The 12816-nt window shown below is 44.7% G+C and overlaps 1 protein-coding gene across 1 annotated transcript in view; it reads right to left on the reverse strand.

The window, feature by feature from the left end:
* The window catches only part of Fam149a (family with sequence similarity 149 member A), a 31286-nt gene extending 18781 nt beyond the window's left edge, over nucleotides 1-12505 (reverse strand). The window contains exon 1 of the mRNA XM_090354062.1: nucleotides 11786-12505. Within this exon, the coding sequence (XP_090210188.1) occupies nucleotides 11786-12411 (626 nt within the window). The 5' untranslated portion in view covers nucleotides 12412-12505. The remainder of the gene's footprint in view (nucleotides 1-11785) is intronic.
* Nucleotides 12506-12816: the final 311 nt, after the last annotated feature.

Here is a 12816-nt window from a genome sequence, read left to right on the forward strand (position 1 = left end):
AGGAAAGTGGCAGTGTTCCCAGGAATTTCCCAAAACCCATGTGTTAAAATACGACCTCATTCCACATCATTTTCCCAGTATTATCCTACTTCATTCCTCCCCTCTTGGTGCTTTTTTCTGTGGGACTTCTTGGAATGCATAGACGCATGTAGACCATCCAATCTAACAAAACACAGATGAAACAGAGGGCCTGGAGCTACATCTCAACTCCCAAGGCCATCAAGAAGACCCCGCTACAAGCTACAACTTACACTTGTCACAGACCACGTACAAAGGCAGTGAATTCAAAACAGAGCCTATAAAACTTATCCTTTATGTTCTGTTGCATTGCACTTCTCTGTACAATAACCAAGCATGGATTTGAGAAGCACAATGCTGAACATCAATAATCCTCTATAAATAATCAGGTCCTCCACATTCCAGACATGATAAGGAAATGTGCTACAGCCTCCCTAACTTTGCTATGGCTGACCTCTCTCACTTCACCCTCCATGCCTCCGTTGTCCCAGTAGCGGGCATTATAAGCCTGTGCCACCATTTCCGGCTGGTATCTTCAAACTTGAATGTAGCTGAATGTCTAGAAAGGTGATGTTTTGTAATACATAGACATGTGACCATTTACTTCCTCTATTACTTAAATTTAAAGGTAATAAACGGCATGGAGACACATTTAATTTGGGAACAGGCCATAGGTTTCTATAGTGTAGATTGACACTATAGTGTAGATTGGTACACTAAAATGAAAGCTGAGTTCCAATCCGCACTAGTGACAAAGTCCAACCGCCACTAATTTTTCCATGTGCGGTGCTGAGCCTGGAACCCCAGGCTTGTGCATGGCGGTCAGTCAATTTACCACTGAGCTTTATCTCTACCCCACTTCTTTTTTTAGGTTGCTTCCCCCTTTCCCCCACTTTTTAAAAAAATTAAAAGGCGCTGCCTTTTAACGAAGAAGTTTATGAAACCGATGCGCCTCGATCAATGCCACCCTTACCACATCCTCACCCATCGCCCCAGCCTCGCCCATTCCCTCACTTTTCTTAAGTTTTGTAGGATATACCCTGAATGTTTGACTGCAGCCTCTCCTACTTCTTCCCTTCATTTGACTCTACCGCACCTGTTCAAGTACCCATTTCCTGGTGGTTATTTTAGTGAACTATGTTTTTTTTTTCTTTTGCTTTTCTAAGGAATTACACTGCTTGCATTCTCCTCTAAATCTATCCTATTTCAACGGAAACACGTGTGTGTATTTGCATCTTCAGAGAGCTCCTATCTCTACCACACTTGCCCTGGAGAAAGCCCAAGGCTTCCTGTGCTCACAGCTCCTATTTGACCAGAGGAGCTGGCAGGAGCCCCGGCTAGGGGGCTTAAATACACGACTCGACAGCCTCGGCTCCGGCTCACCCACGCCCAGAGCCAGGCCTTAAAGACATCCAGGCCTGTGGGGCCGTGGAACTTGACGTGGAAGTCCAGATGGCACCGGCGCATTGCGATGTCACAATGGATCAAAACACAGAGCAGGCAGATTCCGCCTGCGGTGGCTGGAGGAGAAAAACAAATCGTGCGCATTGCACCACGCATTGCACCGACTCCGCGGCCCCGCCACGACTTACCCAATCACTATCAGCCCGAGGCCTTGGCTCGCGTCCCCCGGGCCGGGCCCTGCGCCCCGAGGCCTGGGCGCCGCTGGCTGGCTCCCCGGGCGAGCTCCACGCAGGCTGAGGGCTGCCGTGTGCGCCCTGCGCTCCCCGGGCCTCGGCTCCCCTCCGGTCCAACCCTGCACCCCGAGAGCCACCGCCCAGCCTTGCGCCGCCAGGGGGTGCCCGGAAACCTGGGCCCAGCAGGGCTGCGCCCGATCTGCAAGGCCCAGAGACGGAGCCGCTCTCGGGGCGCTCAGCACCCCTTTCCCGAGCCACCCGCTCGGCCCTGCAGACTCTAGTTTCCCCCGGCCTCTCGGCCAGCGCCCCCTACTTTCTCCCAGCAAGCGGCGCCCTCCTCCCGGGTCCAGCTGCCCAACAGGGTCCACCCCACCCCTCCACCTAATCCCGCCCGCCCTCCCCGCCCAGCCATCCGCCCCTGCGCCCCAGTCGCCTTCTCCCCCACACCGGCTGGGTTTCCCCACCCGGCGACGAGGGCTCTGGCCCCGGGCTAGGTCCACCCAGCGCCCCCTCCGAGTGCTGGCGTCCAGTGTCCCGGCCCCTCCCCCGGGGGCGCGGGGCAGCAGGGGTCCGTCCGCTGGGGTGTACCCCTCCTTGCTTCTTTGTAGAGAGAAAGGCAATGAAGTACAGAGGGTTTCACCCACACCCTGAAACCCCGTCCATGGAGTCTAGGTTTGGGGAGGAGTGAGCAAAGGGTTTACATATAATATTTTTAACGCCCCAGCCCTGATACCTGTAGCTAGCTTGTAATCCCAGCCACTTGGGACATGGAAAAGGAATCCCTCTTTTTTTTTTTTTTAATTAAAGACTTTATTAACGTTGATTTTTACGTCATATTACAATCTCTCTTTGGGGGAATGTGTGTATACTTGCATATGAATAGATATTTATATGCATACACACACACTACGGGGGGTCTGTGTTTCAGGAGAAACCTAATACCCCAGTGAAATCAGAAAAGAAAGTATTTAATTAATAGTAACACGTTAATTAGTTATTAATTAGTTATGACAAATACCAAGCTAATAATAACTTAAAATAGGAATATTCTGTCAATATCAAACTATTCTAAATTTTTAAACTATTTTTAAAAGTATTTGCACTACCTTCTTTAATGCTTTTTTAAAGTGTGCTAGTGATTTAAAGCAAGTCTGCACATATATGCAAGCACTCTGTCACTAAGCTGTACTCAGAACTCTATAGGGACAAAATTCACTTTCCAAATTAGTAACTACTTTCAGATAAGAATGAGAAACAATATCGTGCTTTATTATTTTAAGGTAAAGGGTATCAAAATCTTAGGAAGTTAAAAAAATGACCAACATCATAAAAGTCTAAGAGTAATCAGGAGTTGAAATTTCAATTAAGCATTGATAATTTTCAAATCACTCCAGGAAACTAAAATAAGGTTATATGTGAAATTAAGCATTAAAAAAAAAATCTAGGTACAATCTATGGAATGCCAGATGCACTTCAAACTTCAAATGCTTGTGTGCAGTACTTAGGTATAGCCAGTAGATGTCAGGTTTTGCCCTCATTTGTCACTATGAGCCTTGCCCAGATTTTAATACCAGGTTGTTTTTGTTTTGTTTTGTTTTGTTTGCCAATCCCAGGGCTTGAACTCAGGGCCCAAGCACTGTCTTTTGGCTTTCTCAAGGCTAGAGCTCTATCACTTGAGTCACAGCACCACTTCTGGCCTTTTCCACGTATGTGGTACCAAGGAATCAAACCCAGGTCTTTGTGTATGCTACACAAGCACTCAACCACTAGGCCAAACCCCTGGCCCAGGTTTTTTTTTAATTTTTTTTTTTTGCCTGTCCTGGGCTTAAGCTCAGAGCCTGAGCACTGTCCATGGATTTTTCTCAAGGCTAGAGCTCTACCACGTGAGCCTCAGCACCACTTCCGGCTTTTTCTAAGTATGTGGTACCAAGGAATCGAACCCGGGTCTTCGTGCATGCTAGGCAAGCACTCTACCACTAGGCCAAACTCCCGGCCCTTTTTTTTAAAAAAAAAAAAAAAAATTTGTTTGTTTTTTTGTTTTGTTTTGATTGTAAGATTTAGGTCTTTGAATGCTCATTTCAGAAAAGATACAAAATCTGCCCACTTTACAGAAATCCCTGTTGCAGTAGACTGATCAGACACATAAAACCCGGAAAAAGTCTCATGACATTCGAACCCACCATGAGTTGGGCTGAGGGCTGTGTGTTAGGCAAATAGGGCCAGAAGCTGCATGCTCTACTCACAGCCATCCAGAAAATGGCTGTGGTTCTCTTCTAGATGGAAAAGAAAAGTCAAGATCAGCCATATTTTGTAAATTTCTGTGGGTATGCAGTCTATTGAGATCATCTAGTCTGGCTTCAAATATTTACCCTATAAAGTTTTGGCTAAAAGCCCATTTATTGATTGGTATCAAAGTTCCTGTCCATACACATCCTCTGTATTTTCAGTGCAGCATTCTTTTCTGGGACAATATTTACCTACAGTTCTTGAGGATGTGCCATGTGCCAGGCCCTGTTGGAAGCCCTCAGTACACACATTTGTTTACACACTTGCGAAGTATAAAAGTCAGAAAGTCCTAGGCTACCTAGGAGGTTCCTAAGTTCATCTAAAATTCACAATTAGTGAATTAGTGGAAGATTCACAATTAGGATATTGTTCTAAATAAGACACCTAGTTATTGAAATCCTAATTTTTTTAAAAAAATTGACAATATCAAGGAAAAATAATTATTAGGTAGAACCATGTAGAATGATCTGCATTACACAGTTATGAGCCAGAGAAATAGAAATTTCTGATATTTCAATCCTAATACTTCAGGTAAAGGGATTCAATGACATGTTAATATCCAATTTTTTTAACTTTATAAACAGATTTGTTTACTTTCTCATCAGTAGAAAGCGAAAGAAGAAACATCAAAATGGATTTAGAGACATGTTTAATGAAGTCACCAATCTTTCAAAATGGAAGTAGTTACCTAAATACACTATGAGTTCATCATTATTTCCTATGACGTAATAGATATATTAAAACCTGACTAAGACTTCTTATTCCCTGGCTTGAAATCTGAGACTTCATCCACTTGCTAAAATGTATTGATGGCCCCAGAATCAATTCTCTCCTGGCCATGCAGACAACAGAGGATCCCATCACCTGAGCTCTGCGCTCCTAGCCGTGCTCAGGGAAGGTGGCTGCACCTGTGCTAAGTCAACAGCGCTTTGAGGGCTTTTTGCCATGGTTTGTTTTCTGCATCTTCGTCCTTCTTTGCTGGTGAACTCACTTTGTCCAGTGACTCCCCCAATTCTTCCATGAAGCAGGGAAAGTCCATGGGATGCCATGGGAAGGAAATACGCAGGAAAATTGTTTAGTTAGTTGTAACTTTCACGTTAATGAGTCGACTCCATGTGCATTAAACAATGTATACGCATGTGTCTATATGTTATAAACTACATGCATATTAAACAAGTGCTTATTAGATAAGCTATATATTGTCAGTGAATGGGTTGAGGCTAGAGGTTCACAGATATCTGCGCTTCCCTTAGAAGTAGTTCACTGTTCACACACCAAGGTGGTTGGTGATGGTTTGGTGGTCACCATTTTTGTACTTGCGGCCCTCTGTGGAGCAGAACCATTGCACACAATGAGAATCCACACTATGGCCTTCATCATTGTTCACAGTTATAAAACATGGCATTGTGCGTCTTTAGAAAGCCGTTTTATTTAACTTCCAAGTATATGAGATTATCACACACAAAAAAAACTCTAGCATAATGGAAGTGGGAGAGGGTGCAACGTGCAATCCGCCCTGAGTCTGAAATGAAAACTCTCACTGCGGAGGGAAAGGGCTGGGTGCTCACTGGCTCGCTGCCTTCTGTGCTCACCTCCTGCCATGCATGCTGCCCTTGGCTCTTCAGATCACAAGTCCCTGAGGACTTATAAAAAGTGAAGTTGCTGGACCACAACCCAGTGTTTCTGTTTCAGCATTTGTTGGGGGATAATTTGGACTTTTCATACAGTCCCAAAGACTGTGTGTGTGCGCGCGCGTGCATGGGCGTGTGCGCGCGCGAGTGTGTGTGTGTGTGTGTGTGTATGTGTGTGGTGTGTGCTCCTTTTCCTCAGGCTGGCTCCCTGAGAGCCTGTGTGCTAATCCATCCACTTTATAATTCTATCTTTCTGTCCCACCCCCAGTCTTCCTCATACCACACCTAAAATTCCCACATGAATGAGAGGACCCCCCACCCCACCCCGGTGAAATCTTCAAGTACAGAAGAGACAAGTGGGGTCCACAGTGCAGACCAGACACAGGAACCTTAACTTCTTGTCCATGGCCAGCACCCAAAGCTCTTGCTAGACTTCCTCCTCCCATGTAGACTTCTCATCATGAGTACAACACTCTCTCGATGAGTGGGGGACTCTAGTAGGACATTTGTAAGAAACACAAAACAATAACACATCTGTGCTACTGGGGGCAGAGGACCTGGAAAACCCTCAGACACAAGTCAAGAGGACACGTGGGAGAACACAATGTGTTTCCTCTTCACACTGCAGCTCACTGCTGAGCTAAGCTGAAAGCAGATCTTGGGGTTTTGGTGCTCTCAGGATGACCGAGCTTCCGTGTCTGTGCCATGCTCTGCTCTTCACCATGTACCCAGCACAAACCAGGCAAGAAAACACTTCCCATACAAGTTGACTTCACTTTTAGATCTCAGAAAGACGCAGCAGCACATGTGGCAAACAGAAAATTAGAGGCCGCCATTTTCCATGTTTTAGTCTTGTGAGACTGTGGTATCAACAACCTGCTCCTTTTCTGGAATTTAGTTTGGCCTATGTGCTTTGTTTTATAGCAACAGAAGAATGAGTTATGAGAGGGAGAGAGAGAGTTCTACCTGCCTCTTGTAAGAGCACAAATCCTGTCATGGAAGGTTCATCATGGTGACTGAATCTATACCCGATTAGGTGCCAAGAGATTCTAATGCCAGTACATTGGGGGTTTTCAATAGTAGCTCCAATGTCAATTTGGCTACCATCAGCTGTTCCTCTACAAATCTGTTTCTGACCTTTCTACTACCTTCTATTACCTTATCTTTGTACCAGCAACACATGGACTTATTTATTGAAACTTTGTTTTTAGTTTTGTACCAGTACGGGGCTTGAACTCAGAGCCTCACAGTCCAAATCCGCTTTTTGTTGCTGTTGTTCATGATTGGTACTATACCATTTGAATCATGCCTCTACACCTGTATTTTTGCTGGCTTTTTAAATTGGAGATAAACTCTCAAGGACTTTTTGTTCGGCTGGCTTTTAACTGTGGTCCTTAGATCTTCGCTTCCTGAGGAGCTGGGGTTATGGATATGAGCCACAGGCACTCAGCTGTTCCTTAGCTTTTTGTTTGTTTGTTTGTTGTTTTATTTTATTTTTTTTTAACCAGTCCTGGGGCTCAAACTCAGAGCCTGATCACTGTCCCTGAGGCCTTTGTGCTAAAGGCTAGCACTCTCCCATAGCTCCACTTCCCAGCTTTTGGTGCCTAATTAGAGACAACAATCTCACATACTTCAGATCTCACCTTCCTGAGGAGCTAGGATTACAGGTATGAGCCACTGGTGCTGGGTTACGGTGGCTTTTTTTTTTTTTTTTTTTTTTTTTTGGCAGTCCTGGGCTTGAGCTCAGGGCATGAACCCTGTCCTTGGACTTTCTCAAGGCTAGAGCTCTACCACTTGAGCCTCAGCACCACTTCCAGCTTTTTTCTATTTATGTGGTACGGAGGAATTGAACACGGGTCTTCGTGCATGCTAGGCAAGCACTCTACCACTAGGCCAAACTCCCGGCCCTACGGTGGCTTTTTAAAGAAAGCTTACCTATTTCTCTTATTCAAAAATGTTAAAGTAGGGCAATTGTCAAACCAGTATACCTTTGTGCATTTTTGTTATTCAGTATTACCACTTGTAAATGAAAGTGCTTCTCCCTTTCTGTAGGTTCATCATTTTATCTTTATAAAAATGGCCCTTTCAACCTCTACTAATCCTTCTTGTTTTCAAGTCTAACTTGGTCTGGTATCATATTGTCTTCGTATTTCTAAGATATTTGTTTGTGCAAATACTTCATGGATATCTTATCTTAAATATATTTCTGTGTTGTTATATTGACATGATGTTCTTAATAAATAATACATGATTGTATACTAATAATTTTAGAGATGGCTATATTTGCTTCAGATAGCAGACCGAGATAGTGCCTATGGGCCATCCAATTAGAAGTGAGAAAATCTCACACTGGCTTCTGGCTCTGTACAGCTGGGCTATTTCTAATATACCTTAATGGCTGAGTGATTTTTAAAATGCATTGTTTTCTTTTTTTTTCTAGTTGGCCCTAGCTGGAGATTGATCTATAACCATGTAGCCTATCATTGCTGAAGATTTCCATGTTAAGGTATGCCACAGTGTGATACAGATCACCATTTATTTTCTGCAGAATTACTCTGAATTCTATTGTTTTTTCTCCGTGTCAGAGTTCTCCAGAGAAACAGAATCACTTAGACATATATAGGCATAAATAATACTTATTAATATTCAACATCAAAAATTGATTAAGACCTTGTATTGCAACAAAACACTAAGCAAGTCCTTGCCTTCGCCTGACCACAGCCCTGAGTGGTGCCACTTGCTTGCCTACCATTGTCCATGGAAATTAAATTCAAGCTATGGTGAAGTCCTCTCCTGAGACCTGGAGTCACTGAGCAAACTGTGACATGATTCCTTCCTAGAGGACTCAAGGCAATGAATAAATTATGATCATCCAGAGTTTTAAGCAAAGAATCTTCCCAAAGACAGGCTATAAGTAACAAGAATAGAAGAGAAGCTGTTGTACTTATAAATTTTCTGTCTAAAGTCTTCATTGCTTAGAAATTATAATCTGTAGTTTCTGTTTTTATTACAGAAACTACCATAAAGACTAGGAATAAGTTGCAAGACTTGTGATGGCTTTCATTCCTGATCTAGGGAACTGACTTTGAGATGTAAAGTAAGATATCCAGTGTTAATACTGAATTAGCACTTATAGGATTTCTATCACTCAACAACTTCAATATTTGCTAAAAAGAAAAAGTAGAAACTTAGGCTAATTTGAATAAAGTTTACTGTTCTACCACTCTCAAGAATTCAAATTCCATGTGGTGGATTGTTCTTGTTCTTATAAACTTGGTACATATCATGTATATATACATATGTATATATGTGTATCTATATGTTTACTATATTAGAAAAACTACAGAACAAGTTCTAAATACACAGAAGAACATATAGCAGCTACTACTTCCAACACAACTTCCTAGATTTTAAATATACTAATAAGGAGGCAAATTTAAAGCTAAAATAAAATGCGGCCTAAGAATAAGAACAAATTGTTTCCTTGGGTTTAGGCAAATAGATACTGAAAGCTATTATCAATTTCATTGCTAATTTTTTTTTTGCCAGTCCTGGACCTGAGCCCTTTCCTTGGACTTTCTCCAAGGCTAGAGCTCTACCACTTGAGCCTCAGCACCACTTCCAGCTTTTTTCTATGCATGTGGTACCGAGGAATTGAACCTGGGTCTTTGTGCATGCTAGGCAAGCACTCTACCACTAGGGCAAACTCCTGGCCCTCAATGCTACTTTTTAAAAACTTTTCATTCATTTTCTTGTTTCCCTTTTCTTATTAAAGTTCATTAATATAAGAGGGAAGATTTCATTGTCATATCCACACATGTTTACAATGAATTCTAACCAATCGCATTATTAGTTTTAATGAAAGTCCTGGTCCTATGACTGTAATAGAAATTATAACAGTGAGATCACCATTCATCCTGGTGGAAATATAAAATCCCAGCAGAAAGCATTACCAGCTTTGGAAAAACCCCAAGACAATATAGCAAAAGGCCAAAGTCAACAATAGTCTTAAAGAAGAGAATATAAACTGTTTCTATACTTTTGAGATTAGGAACTCATAAAAATGAGAAATACGGGGGAAATGACGGTACTGGAGTTTTAACTCAGGGCCTCATGCTTGTTTTGCTGATGCTCTACCATTTGAGTCACACTTCCAGCCTACCTATACTTTTTGCTGGTTGTTTTGGAGATGGAGTCTAATAGACTTTTCTTGCTAGCCTGGCTTCAAACTGTGATCCTCTGAATCTCAGCCTCTTATGTAGATAGGATTGTGTGTGTGAGCCACCAGTGCTGGGCTAGGAATAAAATATTTTTATTCATTCATTCCTTTCTTAATAAATATGTACTAAATCTCTCTTATGAATCTGTATTGCTTTAAGTGTCACAGTGTTTATGGTCTAAAGGGTACATAAATCAGTGGATTACATGGCAGGAGGGGAAATTGGCTATATAAAAGATTGGTTGTGTAAACTTGTGATACTACTTATTATTCTGTATTATTCCAGAATAATTTTCTTTTCCATGTAATACAGAATTCAGTGGTAATACTAATTAAACTAAACTTTAACGTTTGTAAAGTTGAACTAAAACTATGTCATTTATTACATGCATATGAGAAATAGAACACCCTTTGACCTTCCATTCTTCTCTTCATCTGTTATATGGCTTTTAATAAAACATGTTCTCAGTTTATAGTTCAATGCCAAAAAGGTAGTAATTACAATTTTAAGCAATTTTCCTTTTATCCCTTTCTACATTTTAGGATTGAAAATGTGTGTCATGAGATTAAGAGATAGTTGTGCATTTTAATAAAACAAGGCTTATCTCCTGAACTACTTCCGTGCTTACCTTATCTTGCGCTACTGACAACCTGCATCATTGGGATAATTCTTGAAAACAAATTTTTACATGCATTACTTATAAAATTCATTTTCTTGACTTTCAATAAAATTGGCTATTGCCTAAAAATCTATTAGGAAACAAATGCCAAGTACTCTGTTATTAAAAAGAAAACCCGCCTCTTATAAATATTTGAACAATGTAAACATGGGCTAGCTAATATGTTGATGACTTGAAACATGTCACTCTGTTTAGTGACTACAGTGCCTTGCAATGACTGAGACTTAAGAGTTTGAGATCAGTGTGTAGATCTGTTGGCTGATAAAACATTAATTGCATAAATGTTAAGGGCCAGTTACTAAACACAAAGGTCTAATTCCTTCAGCATATGTGTTTATGCTGCGTTCCAAAGGCAACCTATTTTCCCCTGGGAAAATACCAGTGAAAAATATACTTATTTCATTAACACAATGTTTTTAAAGAAAGGCATTATTTAACTCCGTATTGTCCCGCTGCTTGCTTTTGCATTGAAAGGAATGTCAGGCAGTTTTATAAAAATCATAATTATTTAAATTGGAAATGAGTGAGCATCAGTTATAAAGCAAGTCGTCCTCAGAACATGTGGGAGAGGAGAAGGATGCCTTGTTATTAAGCCTTGCTGTTTTGCAGTGACTGACTCAGAAACCCCTATCCGTGAATGGGCTTCTCTGATCTGCCTATGGCTACTTCACTTTTCGTTTGTAGCACTGAGAAAGGTGAAACATCTTTACCACTTCCAAGAACAGCTAGCTATAGGACCTGATCAGTAGAAAGTAAGATTCGCTTTTACTCTAAAGAACATAGTTTTGGCAAAAGTAATGTGTATACCGCTGCTTTGGGTAGCAAAAGGATAGGGAGAGGAGAGAGTGTAGGCGCGCTGAGGGACTTGGAATCTCCTAAAGTCAGTCTGTGCTTCTGTAGCAACTCAGGCCACTACAGCAAAAGTCCCCAAAGGTCCTCCAGGGGACAGAAACTGGGGTGCCTTGCGCATTCCACTTCCGATTGCATCAGGAGATGAGATACATATGTGAACGACTCTATGTCACATCCAGGAAACCCAGCCCACGTGGGATAACCCCTGGGGCTGGTCCTTCGGAAGTAGGGACTTGGCTGAGTTCTACTGTGTCTACCTTCACATCTTGGCCTCCTAGCTGTGCGTTGGGTCGCCTGCAAAGAAAGGGACTTAGGGCGCCTTTAAAGTCCAGGTGAAACCTTTTCCTGAAATTTACCTGCGGAGAGAGGGGCAGATGGAGCAATGGGTGGTCCCAGCCAGGGACCGACAGAAGGGCAGCGGGACAGCGGGACAGACAGCCCCCCTCTCCCGCATCCACTCACCCCTCTTCGCCGTCCTCGGAGTCGCTGTCCGAAGCCCACTCCTCCCCGATGCCGGGCAAGGTGAAGAACAAGGTCTTGGGGCCCGGCCCGGGGCCCATCCAGGCGCCAGGCTCGTGCTCCACGGGGCCGGGCTGGCGAGGGTGGCGCGGACTCGCTGCCGCGCTGCCGCTGCCGCCCGCGGGGCCGGGGGCCCAGGGCGCCGCCGCCCAGACTCCGCCAGGCCCTGGGGGCGAGCGCGCCAGGGCCCCGAGGTGGACCGGGGAGCCAGAGGGCGCAGGGGGCGCGGGCTGCACGTTGGCTGTCCGCGGGCTACCGGGCAAGGAGAAGGGGGGTCTCGGGGCTTCTGTAGATCCCCTGGGATGGGAGTGGGTGAGCGGAGGGTGCACGGGCGTGGGTGGAGCCCGCGAGGGGAAAAGAGTCCAGGTCGGAGCCGCGGCGACCGGGGCGCGGGCGGCGCCTTCGCCCGGGAGGCTGGACGAGGCGACCGGCGAGGGGACCGCGGAGGGGACCGCGGGGGACGCTGTCGTCGACGATTTGAAGATTTTGGCAAAGAGAGACCCCAGGTCCAACACAGCAACCTTCATGCCGTGGCCGTGGCAAGGCGATGCCCGGATCCCGAGCTCCATCCACCGGCGCCCGCGACCAGGTGGATGTGGTGGCCCCGGGTGCGAGCGTAGATCTTGGGGTCCAGGAGGCCTGGGGTTCTCAATGCACCCCTAGAACTTCCAAATTGTCCGAACAGGACAGCCCTTTCCCCGAGGGCGGGTGGCCCAGCAAGCTCTGAGGCTGCGGGTGGGCGCACGGGGTGACCCTCCTCGTCCCCCCCGGCCGCTCCGGACCCCGAGCCGAGGTGGGGGACGGCCGGCACCAGGCGTCTAAACCCGCGGATTGCAGCCCGAAGCCCAGAGACGCCCGGACCGCCCAGGGACCTGGAGGGCCGTTGCTAAGCCAAACAAAACCCCTGCTCAGCGCGCGGCTAATTGGGCTCCAGACTGTAGCTGGGGGAAAACCCTGGCTCCCTCCTTGATTCA

This window comes from Megascapheus bottae, chromosome 20 (genome assembly GCF_031878675.1).
Source record: "Megascapheus bottae isolate mThoBot1 chromosome 20, mThoBot2.hap1, whole genome shotgun sequence".
In the NCBI taxonomy this organism is placed as follows: domain Eukaryota; kingdom Metazoa; phylum Chordata; class Mammalia; order Rodentia; family Geomyidae; genus Megascapheus; species Megascapheus bottae.